This window comes from Aphelocoma coerulescens, unplaced genomic scaffold, assembly GCF_041296385.1.
Source record: "Aphelocoma coerulescens isolate FSJ_1873_10779 unplaced genomic scaffold, UR_Acoe_1.0 HiC_scaffold_140, whole genome shotgun sequence".
NCBI classification, from domain to species: Eukaryota; Metazoa; Chordata; class Aves; order Passeriformes; family Corvidae; genus Aphelocoma; species Aphelocoma coerulescens.
Genome location: NW_027183492.1, coordinates 314,243 through 337,880, shown reverse-complemented (window position 1 = coordinate 337,880; position 23,638 = coordinate 314,243). Strand labels below are relative to the sequence as shown.

General features: G+C 51.6%; 2 protein-coding genes and 4 non-coding genes across 7 annotated transcripts; 2 read left to right on the top strand and 4 right to left on the bottom strand.

Moving 5' to 3' along the window:
- Positions 1 to 2,303: 2,303 nt before the first annotated feature.
- IL4I1 (interleukin 4 induced 1) lies at positions 2,304 to 7,399 on the top strand. Its single transcript, XM_068998621.1, has 7 exons — positions 2,304 to 2,316; positions 4,053 to 4,267; positions 4,801 to 4,913; positions 5,102 to 5,303; positions 5,689 to 5,757; positions 5,996 to 6,129; positions 6,317 to 7,399. The coding sequence occupies exons 1-7, from the start codon at positions 2,304 to 2,306 to the stop codon at positions 7,140 to 7,142; spliced, it is 1,572 nt and encodes a 523-aa protein (XP_068854722.1). The 3' UTR covers positions 7,143 to 7,399.
- A 1,278-nt stretch (positions 7,400 to 8,677) lies between these two features.
- Positions 8,678 to 8,751, bottom strand: TRNAN-GUU (transfer RNA asparagine (anticodon GUU)). Its single transcript has one exon. It is a non-coding gene; the product is annotated as a tRNA-Asn (tRNA).
- Positions 8,752 to 9,075: 324 nt separating this feature from the next.
- On the top strand, positions 9,076 to 9,157 carry TRNAL-AAG (transfer RNA leucine (anticodon AAG)). The gene has a single exon. It is a non-coding gene; the product is annotated as a tRNA-Leu (tRNA).
- A 555-nt stretch (positions 9,158 to 9,712) lies between these two features.
- Positions 9,713 to 9,784, bottom strand: TRNAP-UGG (transfer RNA proline (anticodon UGG)). Its single transcript has one exon. It is a non-coding gene; the product is annotated as a tRNA-Pro (tRNA).
- Positions 9,785 to 9,964: 180 nt separating this feature from the next.
- TRNAT-UGU (transfer RNA threonine (anticodon UGU)) lies at positions 9,965 to 10,037 on the bottom strand. The gene has a single exon. It is a non-coding gene; the product is annotated as a tRNA-Thr (tRNA).
- Positions 10,038 to 10,718: 681 nt separating this feature from the next.
- Positions 10,719 to 22,097, bottom strand: TRIM7 (tripartite motif containing 7). Of its 2 annotated transcripts, XM_068998628.1 has the most exons (8): positions 21,404 to 22,097; positions 19,490 to 19,913; positions 18,837 to 18,932; positions 17,717 to 17,947; positions 16,203 to 16,225; positions 15,560 to 15,675; positions 14,799 to 14,834; positions 10,719 to 12,320 (listed from the first exon to the last, which is right to left on the bottom strand). In XM_068998628.1, exons 1-8 carry the CDS (start codon positions 21,601 to 21,603, stop codon positions 11,806 to 11,808), a joined length of 1,641 nt encoding a protein of 546 aa, XP_068854729.1. In that variant the 5' UTR covers positions 21,604 to 22,097; the 3' UTR covers positions 10,719 to 11,805. The 2 variants fall into 2 exon arrangements, with proteins under 2 accessions (XP_068854729.1, XP_068854728.1); XM_068998627.1 differs by lacking the exon at positions 21,404 to 22,097 and having other exon boundaries at positions 19,490 to 20,183.
- Positions 22,098 to 23,638: the final 1,541 nt, after the last annotated feature.

The following is a 23,638-nucleotide window of genomic DNA, read 5'->3' as shown; positions in this document are numbered from 1 at the left end:
AACACATACATGATGTCCCACACAACATGTGGAATGAAATCCCTTTTTTTTCCCACTCCTTCCATTAAGAAAAGTCAACCTCAAAACCAGAAAACAACCATTTGGAAGGAAATCACCGTCCCTTCTCCTGCCCTCCGATTCCCTGGGATTTCCATCCCTCCCGCCATCCCTCTCCGAACCTTGTGATGCAACTGGTGTCAGGCGGAAACTCATCTTCCCGTAACCTTCAGGGAATCAACAGATCAAGAGAGCAGGAAGATGGGAGGGACAACTTTTGCAACTGGTGGATTGCTGGTGCCCAGAAAATAAATCCCCATCATCGAGGCTGATCGCAAAGCAACTTGTTGGGACATGCATTAATCCAGGTCTTACCAGGACAATGTGCAACCAGCTGCCCTCACTCCAAACTCTCTGCTGTTCCTGGGAATATGTGTCCATGCCAGTTTCATTATGCAATTCCCAAATTCTTCATAATTTTTTATTCCAGATAGAGAAAATGTGTGGTTTTGGAAGTTCGGCATCGACACCCCACAGGGGAACAACCAGCGAACCACAAATCATAAAACATAAAACCAGACCCGAACCAAGAGGGTTTTTTTTTCCAAAAAAATGACACTTTTACCTTTTTTCAATCCAACTGGTGGATTTTCTTAAATGGGGACGTGCTCCAAGACGAAAAAAAAAAAAATCAGGAAAACCCTTCAATCCTTCAGTTTTTCTTAGAAGGAAACTTTCCACAGGTGTTTGTCACCCAATTTTAACCAAGACAGCACAGTGACACCCATTCAGAAGGGGTTGTCCCTGCTAATGGGCCATCATGAACTCAAAAACCATCAAGGGCCCCAGAAATATCCTACAACTCGTAGGATTGCATCATTCCATTGTGAAACTCCCCGCCCTGGATGTACCACCTGGATCTGATCACACATAATCTCGAGGTCTAGGTACTTGGGAGACCACCACCACTGGACGGATGCAGAGGAGGGCCAGAACTTCTACAGGGCCACCGGCTAAGACTGCAACCATCACTTTGACAGCACTGAAACTGCTGCTTAATCAGACTGTGACCACCACCCTGACTCACAGGGGCCAGTTTGTACTCTGTGGTTTTAAGCCAGTTTTCTGTATTCATTGCATTTATTGTAATTTTGCTATTAAGTTGTAACTACGACTTAAAATCTCTCAAAAGGTATTTGTGTGGGGTTTTCCCCTGCTGGTTTACTTTCAAACCAGCACGCCCTGGAACGTGGTATTGGGAATCCTGCAGGAGCCATAAAAACACCCCCACACTCCACCAAAAAGCAAAATTCTGGGCAAAACCCACATCGTGGCTTCTCCCGAGGAGATCCCTTGAACACAGCACCAGAACCCCCAGTTTCCATGTCACAATTCCAGCTAAACCAGGAGATCCCATAAATGCAATCCGCAAAGACCCTTGACACCAATCTCCAAAATTCTACCTAAACTTTGACAGTGGGACGGAATGTTCCTCTGAGATATTTTATGATCATTTTTAATGAAATCCCACAGTTTTGTGGAGATTGAACAGGATAAAGCCCGATGAGGGCATTGTCTCCGAAAAGGAGACTTGAGCTCTTGATCCAAGAACCAAGGGATGGTTCCTCAGATGGATTTACGGTGCTTTGGCAAGTCCAAGGTCTCCATTCTGGAAAAATGCTGGTCTCAGTTCTAGAAAAACACCCAGTTTTTGCCATTTCAGTGACGTTCTGGATGATCTTTAAAGTTTCCTTCCCACCTAAACAATTCCTCGTCCCCTCTATTCTAATGGAGACAAGATCAAGCCAAAATTGTGCAACACCCAAGTAGATTAATTTTCCCTGGAAATGCTCGTTTTCATCCCTGAAATAATATTTTGGATGCCAGCTCGAGGTCTTCCCTGGGTTCAGAAGGAGCCCCATGATGGTTACTCAGATTTCAGCGGGCTTTGTGCAATACTGGAAAAAAAAAACACAGATCTGATTGTTCCCTTCTGGGAAATCTCTGCCTCTGGTGGAGCAGGGTGCGGTCACCGTACTGGGGGTAAACATGGCACATCCCAAAACATGCCGTGGACTGGTGGCTTTACTCCGGTGAATAAAGGGGAAAGAAACCCGGCAGAGGAACTGGCTCTGCTCAATTGCTGGTTCCCCTTCTCATGACAAATCCCACTTCACTCCCTTCCGTGTTGCACTGATTGGCAGAGGTTTTTTTGGAAGCACAAGCTTACCTTTTTTTTCTTCCCCTAAGCCAGGGTATAAAATGAATTCCAATCTCAGCAGAGGATTCATCTTCCTCCTGGCACGATGACTGGGATTGGTGAGTGACTCCTCCCCTCAATCCTGAGCTCTCTGTGGTTTTTTCCCGGTTTTCTTTCATCTTCAGTGCCTGCATTTGGTGTTTTGGTTCCATCTGGTTCCATCTCTGGACCACGTCCCGAGAGCACAGCCACAAACCTCCCTTTCTCCAGCTGGACTGTTCCATGGTCACCTGGACCTCCGGGCACCGTGGGCAGGGGGAGACCTCCCTTCAGATTTGGGGCATGGGATTATCCTGGTTTTTCAGGAAACACAGGCACAAGCTTGGAGTCTCTGAGGGCCATCCTGGAGGATGCCTCCACGCTCCAGGTCGTTGGTTTCTCCACATCTTCCCCAAAAACACCTGATGGAAGATGGAGATTCAGCAGACACCTCCAGGAACTGGTCCCAGGGTATTTGCTCTGTCTCCAAACAGGATCTCCCAAATGGTCTGCTGTTTTTTCCCAATCCAGCCATGATGATTCTGTGACCAGGGCAGGTCAATCCAACCATATCCCACTGTTAACAGGACAACTGGAGCAGATTCTTCCTAAATATTTTTTACACTCATGTTTAGTATCTGAATCAGCTCAAGGGGCTGTGGAAACACCTGCCTCAGGTGTTGGATGATAAAGGCTCCAAGGTGGATTCCCGGCAGATCCACCCGAGGTATGTGACAGATCTGGGGCTGCTCCAGGAAAAAAACCCACAATTCCCAGGCATTTTCCAGCAGTGAGAATTACCCAAAGTGCGGTTTCCAAAGCTTTTTGTTTTTCCCTGGAAAAAAAATGGCAGCACTTGGGAGAAGGAAAAGAAAATTAAATTTGCTCTTTAGTTGTTCTGAAGAACAGAAACCAAAACTAGGAAAATCCTGAAGGGGGGTGGGGGTGGGGGTGGGGGTGGGGCAGAGTGTGGTGCTCAGCCTAAATGTTCTTTCACTGTGAAAATGTCAAACAATGTTGTGTCTGTTCTGGTGGAAATGGTCGTTTTGGGTCTGTTTGATGCTCCCTGTGGGCATCTCAAAGACACAATAATTTTAAATGAGAGAAATTTAAACTGGGAGGGAGTTTTAAAAGGAGGGGATTTTAAAGGGAAGAATTTTAAAGGAGGGAATGTTAAAGGAGGGAATTTTAGAGGAGGAAATTTTAAAGCAGAGTAAAATTCTCTTCTCTAAAATTAAGTAGAGAATTTTTAATTAGGGAATTTTAAAGAAGATAAATCCCATCTCTCTTCATCCCTCTAATCTGTCCATCTTTCTGTGAAATTTTATCTCCATCTCTCCTGCCTGTGCAAGTCTTCATCAAATCCATCTGTCCAATCCTGTCTCTTCCCTCCACCCTTCACATAAAAACTTCTCGAATTATCCAGGTATGGGAAAGGTCACTTGGGACAACAAGGTGCCTCAATTCTTTGCACATGAGTGACACTAATTACCGTTCTTGGAAGCTTTGGAGCTTATTCTAAGGAGGTCAGAGTCATTTTGAGAGCTCACCACAGCAGCTGTACAAGCAGAACATGAATATGGAGAAATATAAAATCATCTATGGGTTGATTTCTCTTAAAAAGATGAATCACCATCACTGACATCTCTTGACACCTTTCATGACGGACCTGCTGGTGCCACGGATTTCACAACCACCCCAGTTCCTCTTTTTAGGTCTTGGATACCAATGTCCTTGGAGCCAGTCTGTGCCATCAGGAATGACCTTGAGTGCCAAGGCCCCATTATTCCCTTCTCTTCTCTTCTTCCCTCCCCAGTCCTCTTCCAAATCATCCTGCTCGCGGGCGTCCTGAGCGCCAAGCAGTTTCCATGCTTTCCCGAGTATTGTCTCCATGATCAGGACTATGAAGAGCTGCTGGAGATTGTCCGGGATGGGCTGGAGCCCGCAGCTCACCCGGTGCACGTGGTCGTGGTGGGCGCGGGGATTGGCGGGCTGACGGCAGCCAAGCTACTCCAGGAGGCTGGGCACACGGTAGGAATTCCACAAGGCTCTGCTGGGCTTGTTTCCCTCCTCTAAAGGTCTTCCAGGCTGGAGAGGGAAAAGGAAATTAAGTTGGTCAACCACAGTGGTGGGAGAAGGAAGGGAAGGCGATTTTTCACCTGACATTGGTTCCTGAGAATCAAATGAGCCCTTCGCATTCTGTATTTAGGGCAGCAGAAATTCCAGGGGTTTCCAAACCATCCCACGGCACCTGTGGGTCTCAAAGAGGGTTTCCAAGGCATAGAGGGACAGATTGGTGCTGCTTTTAAAGCCCTTTTGGATCCTGAACCACCTCGAGAACCTTCTCACCAGAGCTGGTGTCCAAATGCGACCCAGGAGTTGGGAAATGAGAAACTGCCCCATAGGCAGAGGTGTCTTGGCCAACAGAGGAGGGTTTGGATCTACAGGTGCTTCATTTGCCATCTGAAGGGGACCTGTCCCACCCTCTGGACCTTGTTCTGGGGGCGTTTCACTTCAAACAAGCCATTTCCCAAGTGCTTCTGATCTCCACCCACATTTTTTAGGTTACCATACTGGAAACAAGCAGCCGGGTCGGGGGGCGGATCCGGACGTACCGCCCTGAGGGACAGGACTGGTACGTGGAGCTGGGACCCATGCGCCTGCCAGGCAAGCACAGGTGAGAGTGTGTCCAGCCCCATGGTCAGGTGAGGGACTGGCCCAAGGCACCTGACCAATCTGGGGACCAAATCGTCCCCATTGCTCCCCTGGGGTTCAGCATCCGTGCCAAGGGGACAAAATGCTTTGGTGGCAGAAGTGGGGGCTTGGTTGTTGGCCCCTGGCACCGTCACTCTGCCCTTTTCCCAGGATTGTCCGTGAATTCATCCGCCAGTTCAACCTGAAGCTGAACCCCTTCATCCAGAGGGACAACAACACCTGGTACTTCCTGAAGGGTGCTCGGGTCAGGGCGGAGGAGGTAAACAGGAACCCCGACATCCTGAATTACACAGTGAAGCCATCGGAGAGGGGCAAGAGCGCTGTCCAACTCTACCGGGAGGTACTGAACAAGGTACAAGATTTTCCCGTGGTGTCCCCTCACCTGAAAGATGAGTTGGGGAACACTTGGACAGGAGTTGGAGAAGACTTGGCCATGAACTGGGGAAGACTCAGCCCTGAGCTGGGGAAGAGCAGGGTCCTTATGGAGCGAAAAGTAGAGAGGCTCATTCAGAAACAAGGGCAGGTGGTTGCAAAACCCCTTTGTCCACAAGAAATCCTTTGGAATGGGTCCACCAGGACTTAGATGAGCAGAAAATGCCACACCAAGGCAGAGCTGCCCGAAACTTGATGTCCAGAAGCTCCAGGGGTTACCAAACCTTGAACTCCTGAGACAATTTTGGGCAGCACTTTGGGAAATGGATCTTTTTCCTTTGAAAATATCAATGTTTCTTCTCCAGGCTTTTAAGACATTCCAGACCACTGATTGCGGGAAGTATCTGGCTCAACACGACTCCTTCTCCACCAAGGTAACGGGCTGGGGCTCAAGGGTAAATTTAATCCCAACTCTTGATAATTAACTCACTCTCCCTGCTTTGAGAAGGGTCTGTGTCACTCTAGTCCCATTCTCTGTCACCTTTTGGATGCTTTTCCCTAATAAATTATCCCTTCTATTTAAAAATGCTGAGAAAGGGTCCAGCACGGCTCCAATGGAGCCCTAACTGAGGTAACAACCTCAGGTTGTGTCTCTTCTCCTGGGATCTCCAGGAATATTTGATCAAGGTGGGGGGGCTGAGCCGAGGAGCTGTTGAGATGATCGGTGACTTGCTGAATGAGGACTCAGGGTTTTACCTGTCCTTCCTCGCCTCACTGTGGGACTTCGACATCTTCGACAAAGAGAGGTGAGTGCTGTCCCTTCAGCCCAACCCTGTTCCCACAACGGGAAACGTCAAGAGTGATTCCAAATGGGAACCACTCGCAGCTCGATGGGGCCTCCAAGCTCCACTGGCGTCTCCAGAAGAGCTCAGGTTTTTATGCTCCCTAAACCCCGGCATTCTTCCCACATCTCCCACTTCTCCTCCCTTCCAGCTTTGATGAAATCACCGGAGGGTTTGACCAACTGCCCAGAGCCTTCCACAAGGCGCTGCCCAATATTGTCCAGTTCAACTGCACTGTGGAGAAGATCATGACCAAGGGCAACAAAGTCCGAGTGTTCTACCGTGCTCCGGACACATTGGCCCCGACAATCATCACTGCAGATTACGTTCTTGTCACCTCCAGCGCCAAAGCTACCAGGCACATCCAGTTCCTGCCACCACTGTCCCCCGCTAAGGCCCACGCCCTGCGCTCCATCCACTATGCAAGCGCCTCCAAAATTATCCTGGCGTGCTCCGAGAAGTTCTGGGAGAAGGACGGGATCCACGGAGGGTACTCCATCACCGACCGCCCCTCCCGCTTCATCTACTACCCCAGCCACAACTTCTCCAGTGGGGTGGGCGTCATCCTGGCTTCCTACACCTGGAACGATGATGCCGAGTTCTTCCTGCCCCTCACGGACGAGACGTGCCTGGATGTGGTGCTCCAAGACCTGGCTGACATCCACCAGGTGAGCAAGGAGTACCTGCAGTACACCTGCGACCAGCACGTGATCCAGAAGTGGCAGCTGGACCAACACTCGCTGGGGGCTTTCGCTGCTTTCACCCCATACCAGTTTGTGGACTACTCGCAGGCCCTGTTCGCTCACGAGGGCCGGGTCCACTTTGCCGGGGAACACACGGCCCAGCCCCACGCTTGGATCGACACCGCCATGAAATCAGCCATCAGGGCCGCCAGCAACATCCACCACGACAGCGGCGAATCCCCGGCGTCAGACAGGGAGTGGTTTGGGAGACTCAGACAGAGGGAAGAGCTCTGAGTGTGCCCCCAGCCAGCGAATCTGGTTCTTTCCAAGAAAAATCAGCAGAATTCATCGGCAGCGAAGGTGTTAAAGAACTGAGGGTCTTCAGGCAGGACCAACTGGTTAAACACATCATGGGGAGAGGAGGGAGCACTGAAATAGTAAATCAGAGTTATAAACACTTAATGGGGGTAGGAGGGAGCACTAAAACCAGGCAGTGGGTTCCAGGACTCTGCTGTTCCCCTTGACCACCGCTGTAATTCCCAGTTTATTTGTGTGCGAGGCACTTCATGGAATGACTAAGGTGAAATAAAGGTGGGAATTTCTGGTTTCCTTGTGTCTGAGAGCAGTGTCATCACATATATACTGCATCACCATGCTCCAGCCCTTTGGGAAGTCATCACCTTCACTGTCCTCCCCTTGAAGTGGTCCAACACAATTAATTAATTAATCAATCCCTAATTCATGGCTAGTAATTAACGATTCCCCATGGCACTGGTGTGGATGTGGTCCTAAACCATGGCCAGCACCAAGTTGATACAAGTATATGAAATAAATCATCCTGAATCTTCAAAGCAAACCCATGGTTTTGCTGGAGTTTGTCGTCTCACCAGTAATTTTCCTAAATTCCATAGCCTTGGAAACTCCATCTGTGCTGCAGGTGGGATTTTTTTGACAGGATTATTGACAGGATAATGATAAACGTCCAAAGGAAACACCAGCCTAGTTGCTGACCTTCACTGTGGTCACATCCTTGGCCTGTAATTCATCCCAATACCCATAAAATTCCAAACTTGCCTCTCTGCCCGACTCCACATAGCCAGAGGGGAGCAGCTCCAGGTTCATTCCTGGCCCAAAAACAGAGATTCAGCTCTCACTGGAGGCAGCAGGGATGGGATCAGGGGAGACCATCACACCCTTCAAGTTCCCCCCTGCATTGGAGAGGGAGATTTATCCCCATTTACACCAATTAAATCCAGCTAATAATTAATTAAGTACAGAGTGATCACGAGTAGCACATTATAACCTTGGCCAGGCTGTTTGCCATGAGCTCAAAGCACTTTTGGGAGGCCCAACCTCCGAAATCAAAAATCTCACAGATAATTGTTATTGTTATCCCTCATTTCTTCCAGTTCTGTAAGGTACATTCCTTATGGAACATGAGGCTGCTCTTTGGACATGACACAAACCCACGAGTGAAGCTCAAGTCAAGGCAAGTGGAGTTTCATCACATCAGGAAATTCATCCAAAAGTACATGAGCACCTTCCCGAGCTCAGAACAGAGCCAGACTCCACGTGCAGCATCCACTGCTTCGGGAAAATCAGAATTCAAAGGGTGGAACGTGGCAAAAAGAGAAAACAGAAAGGTTTTAGCTGCTCAGTTTGTGAATTCCCTGGAATTTGGGTTCATAACCCGCAGCCCCCGGATGCTGCTCCAAGGTGGAAGGACCGAACCCCCAGGCCATGGGGAGGGGAGGGCTCAGGACAATGAAAGCTCATTAACAGCTCGCTAATGACTGCGGGGAGGGAAAGGAAAAAGAGGCTCTCACCCGCGTCCCTGGGTGGGCTCGAACCACCAACCTTTCGGTTAACAGCCGAACGCGCTGACCGATTGCGCCACAGAGACCCGAGAGAAAGGCGGAAAATCCGGGAAAATGGCACAAAACCCAAATTTCATGAGGTTTTTTTACCGAATTAGAGCAGTGGGGATGAGGATGGAAATCGGGAATGGGACGGGAATGGAGATGGAGTTTATAGATGAAGATTAGTGATGGGGATGGGATGGAGATGAGGATGGAGATCGGGAATAGGATGGGGTGAGGTGGACTAGAGGTGGGGGTGAGGATGAGGATGGAATGGAGACAGCAGAAGACAGGAATAACAGGAAGAGCGCGATGAGAACGAGGTAGGAGGCAGGCACGGCAGGAAGGCGGCAACGGCGTGGCACCGGGGTAGCGTGGCCGAGCGGTCTAAGGCGCTGGATTAAGGCTCCAGTCTCTTCGGGGGCGTGGGTTCGAATCCCACCGCTGCCAGGGTCGTTTTTCGCGCTTGCTTTTGTCTCATTTCCCTTCCTCCCTCTCCGTCTCCTCAACCGGGAAGACTGGAATTTAAAATCCAAACAAAAGAAAAGTCCCCAGATTAATAAAGACACAAGCACAAAAAAAAAATCTCAAACCGACAACAAAAACCGTACAAAGAAAGCTCGAAAGCAACACACACAAAGATACTCCATGCGCACCCGAAGCAATTTTAAAAAGCGCAAAAACTGTCAAACTCGCCACAAAAATGTACAAAGAAAAAAAGCGAAGCAAAACAAACAAAAAAAACCCCAAAAGGTCCCAAATAAAAAACCACACAAAATAACCCCTCAAACCCACAACAAAAAACATTTTTAAAAAAGCAAAATGACCCGACCCAAATAAAACACCACACACACAAGAAACCCCCAAGCAAAGAAAAAAGCCCGCACAAAACTAAAGACCAAAAACACGCGCACACAAAAAAGAAAATTAAAAGAGAAAACCAACAAAAATAAACAGCAAAGAGAAAAGGAAAACTGAGGAAAGAGGCGGAAAAAAGGAGGCATTGGGCTCGTCCGGGATTTGAACCCGGGACCTCTCGCACCCAAAGCGAGAATCATACCCCTAGACCAACGAGCCGCCGTGGCAGTCGCCTCCTCGTATCAGCCTGAATCCTCAAAAGGGTCTGCTCGTCATTGCCGGGACACTTTCCCAGTTCCCCCGTGCCTATCCTCGATCCCAGCGCGGAGAGAAAAATGACGAAGCTTTTTTTTTGCGGGGGGGAGGGGGAGGCTAAAACCAGGAAAAAAGAAAAGCACGAGGCCCCAGCGAGATTTGAACTCGCGACCCCTGGTTTACAAGACCAGTGCTCTAACCCCTGAGCTATGGAGCCGGCGCGGGAAAGGCCGCTCCGCTGGCGCCACCACGGGGGAGCCCCCAAACCGGCTGGAATCGCCCCAAATCTCCGTCACTCCCGAAATTTCCTCCTCTCCCACAAAATTCCCCCCGTCCCCTGCCTGATATGAGGCCGAAGAGCAGGCCGGCCTGGAAAGAGCCAACCCTGGAGCATCACCCAGTCCAGAATCCCCAAAACTGGGGCTCAACCCCTCAAAAGTCGGGGTTCAGCCCTTGGCAACTGCATTTTTGTATGTTTTTCCAGGGATTTTGGCCGATGTCCAGCCATCAGAAAGCTCCTTGTTGCTGCTGCAATAACCCAAGTGCTGATGCCTGTTTGTCCTCTCCAAGGGTGTCCAAAGGCAAAGGTTGGCTCGTTTTTGTTGGTTGTTGTTTTGTTTGGTTTTTTTTCTCATCAAGCCCAGCTAACTCATTAAATAAAAGACATAAATTTGTATCTCAGGGCAGGAACCAACCCAAGGGCTGAAAATTTGGGATGTGTCTGCTTTTTCTCATCTCATAACACTCAGGAAATGTTGTTATGGATCAAATAAACATTCCCCCCAGTTGCCCCAAGTCTGTATTTCCTAAAAAGATTTCTGTGTTTTATGGAAAAGGTTCCAAAGCAAACCAACCCCAGAACCCCCCTTTACCAGCACTTCAGGCAATATGACACTGATTATTTTTAAAGCTGCTTTTTTTTTTTGGCAAAACCAGAGTGGATGAAGCAAACGTGAATTCAACGTCAGCTCCTTGGCAGAGACCGAGGGTTTCCAGGGAAAAAGAAACAAGAAATGAGGACAAATGGGTGATTTTGCTGAGAACCTGAGGGAACACAAGATTCAGCACCAAAACCCACGCAAAGTGCGAGAACCATGAGGGGTATTTTGGGAACATCTTGTCCATGGAGAGGCCTAAGCACAGGAGCACCAGAGGGACAAACCTGGGTCTCACTCAGGTCCAGCAGGACAAACATTGCTCAAAAAAACCCCAAAAAAGCACCTCTTAACTTTTTTCACAGTCTTCCAGAGGAGTCGTGGGTGGAGAACCAGATAGGGAGAGCAGCCAAAACCCCACAGAGACTCTTCCACACCGGACAGTCAGACCAGGTGGACAGTGGTCCCCTGGGACAGCTTGGACAACTCTCATGACATCCCAAAAACGGCTTTTGGGGTCCAATTATTACCCCAGGTGGGAGAAGGAACCAGGAAATTTCTGACTGGATTTCTCCTCTGTGGACAAACAGAGGAGCTCTGCCTTGGATGGATGTCCAAAGATTCCTGCTCAACCCCACCTTTCCCACAGGTCATTCATCTCATAAATATTCCATTTCCCAGCTATTGGCACTTCCAAAGGGGTGGAGGAGCCACTCCAAAGCTTCCCACAGATCCTTGAACCCCCATCCAGGGTTGGACCCAGAGCCACAAATGACATCTGGAGGGTTCCTTCTCACTGACTGGCTGAGCTTCTCACCCCTTCCAGGGATGGGTTCGAGTCAGTGGCCACAGCCTTTGAGTTGGTGGCCACAATCTTTGAGTTGGTGACCACAGCCTTCAAGACGGTGACCACAACCTTCCTTTAAGCTGGCAACCACAATTTCTGGGGACCACTGGCCTACTTCCACCTGCTCTGAAGACCCTCCTTGTGATGCTTTCCTGACCACCTGGTTGCCCGTCCCTCAGCCCATATCCCACCAAACCAGGCTGATTTGAGTCTTTTGAGCTCGTCCAGGGGCCAGGCCCTTCCCCAGCACTCCCTGAGGTGCCTCAGGGGCACAGTTTGATGTAGGTGACAGTGGAACAGACCGAAAAGAGGGGGAACACCTTCTCCTGGAAGGCCACGTTGAAGGTGAAGATGTGCTGCATGTTCTCGGCGTCATAGAAGGAAACCTCCTCCCCCTCGTAGTCCAGGTACACCCGGATCCGGCTGAGCTTGTGGCTGAGGCACAGAGGGGTGCGCTGGGGCGAGGTGACGGCCCAGTAGCGGCCCCCGTTCTGCTGCACAGCCCAGATCCCCTCCTCGGGGGAGAACTGCGTCAGCCCCTTCCGACGGATGGACTCCTTGGCCACGCCGAAGGCCCAGCCGTCCGAAGGCCCCACCTCCACCTCCCAGTAGTGCCGCCCTGATGTGAAGCCTGTGGTAGCCAAGACCCGCGAGTTGGTGTCGAAGCGCTTGGGGTTGTCGGGCAGCTCCTGCTTCCTGCAGCCCATCCGGACACTCTTGAGGTCAGCAGAGAGGATCAGCAGGTGGTTGGCTGAGTCAGGGTCCAGGGTCAGGTCCTCTGTTGGGGACAGCAGGGACAGTGGTCAGAACTCAGCGAGGGTTCGAGCAATGAAAAGCCCAACTCAGGGTGGGGGTTTCCAGTTTCTGGACCAGCCCAGACCCCAAAAATCCCATCCCAACCCCAATAATCCCATCCCAACCTCAACGACCCCTTCCCAACGTCAGCATTCATCCCCCAAACGTCAATAATCACTTTCCAACCCCACTAACCCCGTCCCAACCCCAATAACCCCATCCCACACAGACACCCCACACTGACACCCCCATGGACACCCCAATTCCCTCAAGGGGGGTTTTGATCTCATGCTGCTTCTGATGAGAAATGGAGTGACAACACGAGGCCACCAGGAGCAAAGAACACCACAAAAGCATGTGCAGATAATTTGTGGATATCAACAGCAAAGATGGGCCTTAGGTCAAGAACATTTTTTCCACATAAATTGATCATTTATCTTGGTTTCTGGCTCATCCACACACAGGCGGGCTCTGCACCTCCCTGGCATCACAAATCACACAGTTTTTATCCCCAAACCACCCCAAAGGCATCCAGATCCTTGTGGGAAGCCATGACCTAAGGGCATCTTTCCACCTGGAGTAGCCCAAACCAAACATGGAGGTGCAGCTTGGTCCCAACAGCTTTTTTTTCCCCTTTCCAAACTCAGGCTCAGAGGAAGCAACAAGTGACCTCAAATTGTGGTTGTAGTTAGCAAAGTCGCCATGAATCCATGAGACACTTTGGGGGGAGTCTAAAATGGGGCCTCAGGAGCTGAAACACGGCAGGTGCCGCACCATAAAGGCCTTTGTGCTCTCCAAAATTTACAGATTTGGGTCAGGAAATGGCATAAAAATTTCCCAAAAGAGCCACAGTGGGAATTAAAAGCCTCATGGTGCTTCATAAAGGTGGGGAGAGTCATAAGAAGGACAGAGAAAGCTGAGACCATTTTTCCTTCAAAACTTAAGTTTTGAACCAGGTTCCTCCCCAAAAGTGGGAAAGTGGCCAAAAACCAGCATCTCCTGCATCAGAGACTGCAAATCCCACCAGCAAAATTGTGGAGAAACGGGTTGGAACGAGCCGATTTCATCAATGCCGATTTTTTTTTATCTACAAGGTGTTTTCCTTTGGGAAATCTCCAGCAATCTTCCCTTGGGCATCTCCAGCTCCTGGAACCATCAGGATTTGGGTCTGAGGTTCAACCACAACGTCGTGGGCCAACACACAGCGAGTGACGCCTCTGCACATGCACCCACCCCCAGGCATGCAGCGAGGGGCCTTTGGCTTCTCAGTGGTGGTCACCAGGTTCCTCCTCATGTTTTCTGCCAACTTTTGGCATTTCTAGAGGTGCCTGGGGGTGCTGTTTGTGAGCAGAATCCTTGGAAAGGGTCCAACCCGTGGGTTGTCGTTCTTCGAGACCCCCGTGCTGGAGACCACAGCTTTAAAAGCAAAAAATGAGCTTTTTCTTCTGAAAACTCTGCTCTGGGCACTTTCACACTGAGGGGGTCAGGGTGGGGCAGGTTTTAATCTCAGGGTGAGGTCAGAGGGATGGGGTTGATCCCAGAATTCCTGCAGAGCCCCTTCCCAGGGGCTCATCTGCTGGGGTCCCTCCCTCCTGCCATGTGGTCCTGGGAGAGGGGCCTTGAGGGGACGCACGAGGTTTCCCTGCCCCTGGTCAGCCTCGTTCCCCATTGGTTGTTTTGTGTTCCCCTGTGCGGGCAAGGACCCTCAGTCCTGTGATTGCCACAGTTCCTCAGGAGAGCCCCGGCCACGCAGCTGGAGAAATAAACATCTCTGAAACATCTCGCAAGAATCCGTCCTTATATTTCTTTTCCACGGGCCTCGTTGTCTGATACGCGTGTCACAACATCCCCATTGCAACACTCATCCAGCATGGAAATTGTTGTGGGCTGTGTTTGCCCCTCAAATTCATGACCTCTCCTGTGAAAAGGAGTTACATTCTTAATTAACTTAAAAAACTAATTAAATTCTGCTAGGATTTAATTTAAATTCTTAAATAACTTAAGGAATTCACCAAATTCTGCTGGGATTTAACCCCTCTGACTTCATGCTGGAGTGGATGCTGGAGCTCACACCCTCTATCCCAATTCCGTATTGGAAACAGGAGCCCAGCAGAGCAAATCTGGCAGACTAAGAGCCAGTCGTGGCTCAGAATGACTTTTTGGTCTCAAATTATGGGCTTTTAGGTGCAAACAGGCAGAGAGGACCTGGCTGAGCTGTCAGATCCCCAGCGTCAGTTAGAAAAATCGGCTTTGGGCTCTGGAGCTGAGCAGGCTGGATCTGGAAATCATTGAGAGAGAAGAAATTAAGGAAAAAAAAAAAAAGAAATCTAGAGTGTCTTTTCCTTTCTTTTTTTTTTTTTTTCTTCTTTCTTTTTGTCCCCCTCTGTTTGGCTTTGCAAAATACAACCACAATTTCAAGTCTTTGCTGTGGGCACTATGTCTGAAATGCCATCTTTTTTACCTTTTTCACCTCTTCCCAGCTCATCCTGCAGGTGTTCTGAAAAGGAGGACAGACAGAGATGTGAATGGTGACACCCAGAGAGACAAAAGGAATGGCCCAAGTCTCCTTTAGGGGACTGTGGCACCAAAGCATCAGCGAGAGCTGAGGATGGAGCAGCACAGCAGGGGAGAAGCCCTGTTAAATATATTCAATTTTCATCAAAAACCCCCTTCTGGGCATGAAGAAAACACAGGATTTATTCAAACCATATTTATCATGCCCTGCCACATCTTGGCCTCAGAAATTTCAAGGCTTGAGCACACCCTTTAAGCCAATTCTTGCCCCAGGGTGACATTTCCATTTAGAAATTATTTGGTTTTTTCTCTTCTAGAGCTGCTGGTTTTGGTGCATTTTGACTTTCCAGCTCTCTCAGCACCATCTCGTGGTTTCCTGCTTTGCTGCAAACCCAGGGCTTGGCAATCTCAGCAGGAAACTCCTTGAAATTAAAGGTTTTATTGCACCAAAACTGATGTTCATGCTCACATTTTCCCCTCTTTAAAACAACCCCACATTTCCTTCCTCAACAACCCAGCTGGAACAAGTCTCCTCCTGCTCATGGCCATCTCCAGAATGAGAAAAAGGATCCCCAGAATCCCTTTCCAATGTGATTTCTGCTCCTATTTCAGGGCCCAGGAGCCCTCGAGCAGCACTCCAGGCACTCCCACCCCTCCCTCCCAGTGCCAGGAAAGGCCAAGGATTATTTTTAAACCTTTTCCACCTACCTCGGAATTTCTTCAAGACCTTCTCAAGGACGACAGTCTTGAGGGAGAAGTTGCAGACATGCATCTTCATGTCAGTGCAGACGGGAATGGGCTTGTGACACTTCACGTCATCGCTCCTGCCAAGGGAAAAAGGGAAAAACAACGAGGAAATTGTCGATATTCTCCCATTTCCATCTCTGTTTGCCACCAGTGCTCCTGCCCCGTCCGCCCCAGAGGATCCCACTGGGATTTCACCCTCCTTGGGGTGACAAAATCAGGACTTGGGTGTGGATTTTGAGGCTTGTCTGGGGTGATGGGGGGATTTTTTTTGTAAACCTCCCCCTCCAGCTGGTCCTGCTGCAGATCCAATGTCGTTTTGGTGGCACCTGAACTGCTATGATGGGGGAGCTGTGTGTGAGCAAATAAGGGGATTTCTGATTTCTGGTCTCACTTGACCCTTGAAGAAGGCCACTGGTAGGAAAAAGACACTGTGAAAATCAGATTTCCAAGAAGCTGGAACACACTCAGGGCTTGCAGAGAGTAGGAGGAGAATTCCATCCTCCCCTGTGCCTCCCTCTGGCACCTGGACTGTGGACATTGACCTCCAGACAGGGATGGGAAGGGGTGGAAGCCTGGAGGCAGCAGGGAGAGCAGAATTCCATACCTGCTTATGATGCCCATCACATCCTGGAAAGGAAAAAGAGAGACTGAGTGAAATCCCTGTGCTCTGGCTCCCCAGAGCGATTCCCGCTCATCAAACCCAGCCGGGATGTCCATCCCTGATGGATGCAGCCGGCAGGTGTGGATTCATGCCTCAAGTGCTGGATTCCAGCTCTGGGAGGTGACATTCCCACCAAATCCCATCCCACTCCCTGCAGCACCTCCAGGCCTGGCTGCTCCCGGGGAACCTTCCCCATGGCTCATCCACAAATCCCCAACCTCATGCCATGGAATGTGCTGTGTTTTAGGCTGGAAGGCACTGTCAGAGGCCTCTCATCCTCCCACTGCTCCGAGCAGGTCCTCCAGGTGAGTTGGAAGGATCTTCAGGTCACCTAAAAATCTCTCCAGTTCCTCTCCCAGTATCTGGCTGCTGTTGTGAGCCCACATGTGGGCTCAGGGATGTTTTTGGGGTCTTCCTGCCGGTCTCCCACTTCTGGGAAGGTCCTGTCAACCTGTCCCATGTGAAGCGTTGAGGGACAGGAGGTACCTGCAAATATCCCGCTGCCCAAGAGCCACCTGCCATAAACTGGACAGCTTTGCACCTCGATGTCCCCATGATTTCTGGACTCCCACAGTCTAATCATCCCCAAGAAAAGCCTGGGATGCCTCATCCCACCCTGGGATGGACAAGGAAGTGATTTTCCCTCAGGCAGAGTGGGTTGTGGAGGTAATTTAAGATTCAAATGCACTCAATGAAGTTGCAAAACTGCAAACAAACACCAAATGGAGGCACTATTTGCCCATTCTGGTGCCCTTAAAACACATTCCAGAGCCCACAGAAAGCCAGAGTCACCTCCCAGGGGCTGAAAAAGGACCCTGGAGCCAGCTCAGAGTTCCCAACCTGCTTTTGAATAGAATACCAACTATTGTTCTGGGGTGTTTCTCGTGGGTAGCAGCGCCGTCTGCACAGAGACCACGTGGGGTGAATTTCCACCCACAGCCAAGTCCTGAAACCATCTGCAAATATTGACAGCACCCGGAACGCAGCCTGGGAGGGGATTTAACCCTGTGCAGGTCTGTGGGAGCCACCAGCATGATCTGCTCAATTCAGTACGAATGAGCTCCATTCAAAGGTCACCCGTGGCCCTCCAGCCATTCAGGGTGGGGAAAAGAGCTGCAGGATTTCAGGATTTCAGGCACCCCGGGGTTGTTTTCCCAGCCTGGAAAGGAGAGTTTGGTCTAACTCAGCTCTGAACACCAGGAAACCAAGGGCTTGGGGGTGCTAGAAAAGTCCAGACAAGTTCATGGAGGAAAAAAAATCATTAAAGTTGAAGAGGACATTCTGTTCAAGGGTGTTCCTCAGCCAGAGAGAACTTGGGGCACTCGGACATCTCCTTGCACTATCCACTCATTAAGGACAGAATAAAAAAGGACTTTTACCCCCAAAACACCTCTACAGGATCCATAAACACATTGAAAAAGGAGGAATAAGGTCATGACTAAGAGCTGATATCTCACCTTGAGGAACTCAAGCATGGGCTGCTGGATTTTCTCCTCCAGCTCGGTGATGAGCTTGTTGAGGAGTGTGATCTCCTTGGAGAGGTCAGTGATGTTCTCATTCTGCCTCTTGGAGATGTTCTTCTCCATCTTCTCCAGCTGCCCCAGCAGGATGTGCTCCTGGTCGTGCAGGAACTGCCGCAGCCGCTCAAACTCTGAGAGCAGCTTCTGCCGCTCGCTCTCGATGGTTTTCTGGGAATGAAACACGGCAAAAAGGGGTATTCAGGAGAGAGGCCTGGTGGTGAATTTGGAGCCCCGGCCTGGTGAGACTGGGGGCCTTCATTTGGGGAGGGATGAGGAGACACAGGGGGTAGCATTCCTGGACAAAAGCTCTGGAAGAGGTGGGGGTGGGAGAGCCAAATCCCAGCCCGTTAGGATCTCTTGTTCCTCAGCTCTGCCACCATCCCGGTTCCCGTTGGGTTTGCCATCACAAACACCCCAAATCGCCTCTGGGACAGAGCCCTGGGCAAACGAGAACATTTAGCTCCAGGAAAGGCTCCCTTTGGCACCGTGAGGTATCTTGGTTGCTTCACTCCACACTGTCCCTCAGCACAGGTCCAGCAGGTCCACCCAGGCCCCCAAAGGAGGGCCCTTCACGCTCTGCCTTTGGCGTTACACCTGACCCCGGGGCTTGGGACAGGCTGGGCTGTGTCCAACCCCGCCAGCCACCAAAACAACAGGAAATTGCTGTGGTGTTAAAAAACCACAGGATGGGAGAGCAGCAAGATGGGCCAGGGCAGCTTGGTGGCTTTTGCCCCAAGTAAGGGGACATGAGCCCCTCAAAGCCCTTGTCTTGGAGGGAGGTGGTCTGGGAGAGGAATTATTTTCAGTGGGATGGGGTTTTTTCCCTTCTGCTGCCACAGGGATGATGTGCTGAGGAAGAGGAAGGGTGGAGGAGATCCCCAAAGCCAGCCCGGCTTTCAGATGCTCCAGCACCATCCCCGAGGTCTGCTGAGGCTGTGGCTATTGGTGGTGGGGCCAGGAGGAAGGAGAAAACCACCCCTTTCCCTTTTTCAGACACTGGGGCGAGCAGTGGGTCCTCATCCCCTCCAGGCTTCCACCACCCCGTCCTGGGACACACCAGCAGCTCCTGGGTTTTCTTATCGTCGTTCACTTTGAACTCCAGCAGCTCCTGCCTCTCCTTCCTCAGGAAATCCAAGCGCCCCTGGATTTTCTCCTGGGAACAAAAGAAGAGGATGTGGCCGGTGTTGCTTTCTCTGCTTCGCTGCGTCCCTCTGTCTGCAGGGTTTGCTCTTTGCCAGGTGGGATGGGGAGGGAGGAAAACACGGGGTGAGCTCGCCGGGAAATCCCTCTGGCTCAGCTCCGCCCACGCCGGCGGCCTCAAGGACCACCAGAACCCCTCCCCAAAAAAAGGAACGGAGGATGCCGGGGACGGGATGTGCCCTGTTCCCCATAGGCTCCTGGCACGGGCAAAGCTCAGCCCGGCTTTAATCAACTTCGCTCATCTCTGGAAGCACTCCCAGCCCCCAATAGCCGTGGATGTTTGGCCGTTCCCCTCCCGACGAGGTGAATCCATCCCAGAAACAAGGGGAACGCAGAAGAGGGGTGCGCACATCCAGAGAGAGCACGTTCTCCCAGCTTCTCGGGAGGCTGGGAAGCACTGCCAGCCCTTCGGGAGGGCGTTTGAGCGCCAAGGGAAAGCCGGGTGACACCGCGGGGACAAACGCAGCTCCCCGGGAGTCTCCCGCGGGACGCACGGACGGACGGACAGACCTTGTACTCCTCGGAAGCCTCGTCCACGGGCACCACGGCGTGGGGCCGGTGCTCCCGGGACCTGTCGCACACCACGCAGATGGTCCTGCGGTCGTCCTTGCAGTAGAGCTTCAGGGCCTCGCGGTGCTTGGGGCAGAGCCCGTCCTCGGCGCCCTTGGCCCCGCGCAGCGTGAACTGGCTGATGATCTCGGACATGTTCGCCAGCTGCCGGTTGGGGCGGAAGCTTTTCTGCTGGAAAACCTCCCGGCACTGCGGGCACGGGAAGTCCATCTCCAGCTCCTTCCAGCTCTTGACGATGCACGCCCGGCAAAAGTTGTGCCCGCACTCGATGGACACGGGATCCTTGAAGAACTCCAGGCACACGGAGCAAGTGGCTTCGTCCTGGAGGTTTCCGGGCAGGAACACGGCTGCCATGGCCTCTCTCCTGCGGGTGAGGAATGGTTTCAGCGGGGCTGGAACAGGAATGCCTGGCACCCGGCCCCGCGGGGGCGGTGCTCTTCCAGGAAAGCTGCCGCTGCCCGGGGTCACTCCTGCAGCGTCCGGTTTCTCCAGCCCAGGGACGGGGACCTCGGCACTGGGGGACACGCAAGAGAGCAGGAACGCTGCCCTCTGCTCCCCACAAATCCTGGCTTTCCTGGTTGGTTTTTTTGTTTGTTTGTTTGTTTTTTTTTTGTTTGTTTGTTTGTTTTTTTCCTTTCAGCAGGGAGGTGGGAAGAGGAAAATGTTTTGGGATACCCTCCCGTTTGAGGTGTCACCGTCTCTGGATGGCGCTGATTTATGGCTGAGCTGGTGCTAAATCTGAGCCCTGGGGCTTGTGTGGAGCAGCTGCTCCAGGCTCAGATCCAGGGAACCTCTCTAAAGTCCTGTTTCGGCTCTGAAACTTCAGCTGGGGACTCGGATAACCTGATTGGGCTCCAGAGCTCATCAGGGGCCATAAAAAGCAACAGAAGAAAGGGAATACAAGAGGATGCAAAGTCCTTATCAGGATCTGTGGGTGAGTTTCCCGAATCCATGAAGATCAAGCTCGGGATTGGTGTCCTGCATCTCAAAATAAAATAGTCTTGGTCTTCCAGAAATACTTTGTGCAGGTTTGGAGGTCGTGCATTAAATGGGAACGATAATTAAAATAAATATAATTTCTCCTGGACTGGGGTTGTCCATAAAGCGGTGGTTTCCACCTGAGACTTCACCAAATTCTTGTCATGGCAAACAGGGACAGGAGGGAGTGACAGTCACCCGGTTACTGAGGGGGATCGTGTTACCATGGACTGGGAAATGTGGGATCCTCTGGAGAGCGATTTGTCTTCTCCTAATGAGGACCTGAAATCAGATTGAGTGATCCATAAATTCTGATTTGAAAGCCAGCCCCTGCTGATCCAACACCTCCAAGTCAGGATCTTGGACACATCTGGAGCTATGGGGGGACAAATCCCGACGCCAGAGGTTCTGCTGGAGGAGTTAGTGAGGGAAAACAGTCCTGGAACTGTCCTGCAGAGCATTACCACCTCTGTGCTTGTTTATCTGTCCCTTTGCATATATTCACTTATAGTTATATGTATTTTTATATATTTATATGTATATATATCACTCCCTATGGAAATGGAATTCCTTCTCTCCCACCTTCCGTTTCTTTTGATCTGTAAATAAACACAAAGTGTGTGTTTTTCCTGTTCCACGCATTTTCCCTCACGTTTCTGCAGTGAAAGGATGAGGTGGTGCCTGTGAACTGGAGGTAAATCCACACCCCAACCCAGGGATGCACAACCAGCTAAGGAAAAGAGTGAGACCCCGCGACAGAAGCCGCGGGCAGCCTGGTAGGAAAAACAAGGAGAACGAGGTGGGTGCAGGGAAGAAAGAGACAGGGGGACAAGCGCATCCCGACCCCTCCCCGTGTCCCCGGCTGCCCCCGTGTACCTCGGAGTGGAGGCGTCGGAAAGGGGCGTCCTCCCAAACCGCCCGAATCTCCCGGCATTTTGCGTGGGGACGGGTCTAGAGGGGGCCAGCTGGGCGGCGAGCCGGGACGCCGCGGGGTCCCAGCGGGACGGGGTCCGTGGCAGCCGCTCCGCCGAGCTCCGGCGAAGGAAACCGGCAGCGGCCGCGGCTGCCTCGGACATCGCGGCACCGCTCGAGCTTGGGCTCCTTGCCGGCCCTCGGCTGCCCCATTTGTCCCCTCTGTCACCACCACCCCCTTTCCGTCTCACTTACCATACTTTCCCCTCCCCCATTGCTTCTATCCTGGGCACCCACCGAGGTCTTTCCCTCCTCCTCCTCCTCCTCCTCCTCCTCCTCCTCCTCCTTCCTGGCCTCTCCGGCTCTGCTCCTCTCCGCCGTGCCAAAGCTGTTTTCCCTGCCCAGCGCCAAGATCGCGTTTCCAGCACCTCCCTCCACCTGTCCCCAAGCCCTGACCTTCTCCCCGGGGTCTCGGCAGCCCTTTAACCCTCTCCAGGAACCTCATCCCTCCTTCCAGAGGCTCAGCGGAGCTGGAGAAGGAGCGAAGCTTTTCATCCCTCTTCCCAAACGGTCAAAAAATGGTTCATCTCGCTGCTCATATTTGGGAGGAAAAGGGCTGTCCCGTGGGGCATCTCCCACCTGCCACAGGTGTGTTGGTCAGGTAAGAATAGGTTGGGACACCCAAACCAACAGGAAGAGGGAGAAAATAAAAAGAAAGGCAGTCCCTGTCAGATAAATATCTATTGCCTATAAATCTATAGATCAATGAATATCTACTGGATACACGCATCCTTTATTGCCCCTGACTTCCAGCAGCTCCCTGATGCTCCTCTCCCAAAATTCCCAGGCAGGAACTTCCCAGCCCTGCACTGGAGGAAAAAAAATCAGGATGCAACCAGGAGGAAGCTCCTTGGCTTGCCCTTGGGGTTTGGGTGTCAGGATCGTGTTCAGGGCCACCAGCTGCTCCCAGACCACCAGGAATGCTGAGTCTGGAGAGCTGAAAAGAGGAGCGGCTGTCTGAGGCAGAGAAACAAGGACACGAGCCAGATCCAGCCGCCAGTGCCGAGCCTGAAGGTTTATTTTAGAGCTGAGACTAAATCAAGGTGCACAGCAGGAGCCTTGCGGGGCCCACCGTCCCTAATTGCGAGTGCTGAGCATTCAGGATTCATTCGAGGAGCCCCGGAGCGCATCAGGCTCCCAGTCCTGGCCCCACCGCGGGTCAGTCTGTGGGCTCCTCACCCCACTCCTCATTGCAGAGGTCGGTCTCGCAGCAGGAGTAGCGGGAAGTCAGGCGGGACTCGGCATCAGACGCCCGCTCCCGGCCGCAGTTCAGGGTGGAGGTGCAGCCTTGCTGGTAATAAAGGGTTATCTTCCCTGCAGGGGAGAGGAGAACGCCACAAACCCCATAAAAATCAGACTTTGGGCTTTGAGGAGAAACCAAGCTCTGAAATATACTCCCCAAATGAAGTCACAGCTTGGTTTCATTAAGAGAAAAAGAAAATCAGGGTATGTGCCCACAGAGACAGCCCCTGCCCCCTGGCTTCTTTGGAAGGGAGTGTCCCCTTGGCCTAAAAAGGACTTTTTGAAACTTTTTTAGGACAACCTCCATGGAGAGGATGAACTTGACCCCTCCCATCTGCCCTTACCCAGCAGCTTGGTTGCCACATCCTCACCCATCCACAGGAGAAATTTGGTTTTCCAGGGACGGGGAGAATCTCCCTGAAGGACAGGAAGGGATAGGGAAAGCCAAGGAAAGGATAGGGAAATCCCAGGAAACCCCCAGCTAATGCACCCAGGATGGTTTTGATGAGGGCACACTTCTCCCGGCGCTCGCAGGTCGTCGTGTTGGTGCCCAGGAAGCACCCAAACAAGGGGATCTTGTACTTGCAGACATGGCATCGAAGGGCCTCAGCTGCAGCAGAGGAGAAAAAATGGGATGAACTTTGGGAAGAACTGGGGAAAATCCTGCCTCGAACGCTGGATGACACTGGGGATGGGCTGGAGAGGTGCTGCCGTTATTAAACCCAATTTATTCCCCGCTCACCGACTCCGATGCACAGGACAAGGCTCAGCCCCAGCAGGAGCAGCTTCATCGTGGGGCAGGTCCTGACTTCCATACGCTTCCCGGCACAGCCCGGCGTTCCCTGGAATGAGAATGGCTCAGGAATTCATCGCTGGGATGAGTTCTCTCGGTGCTCA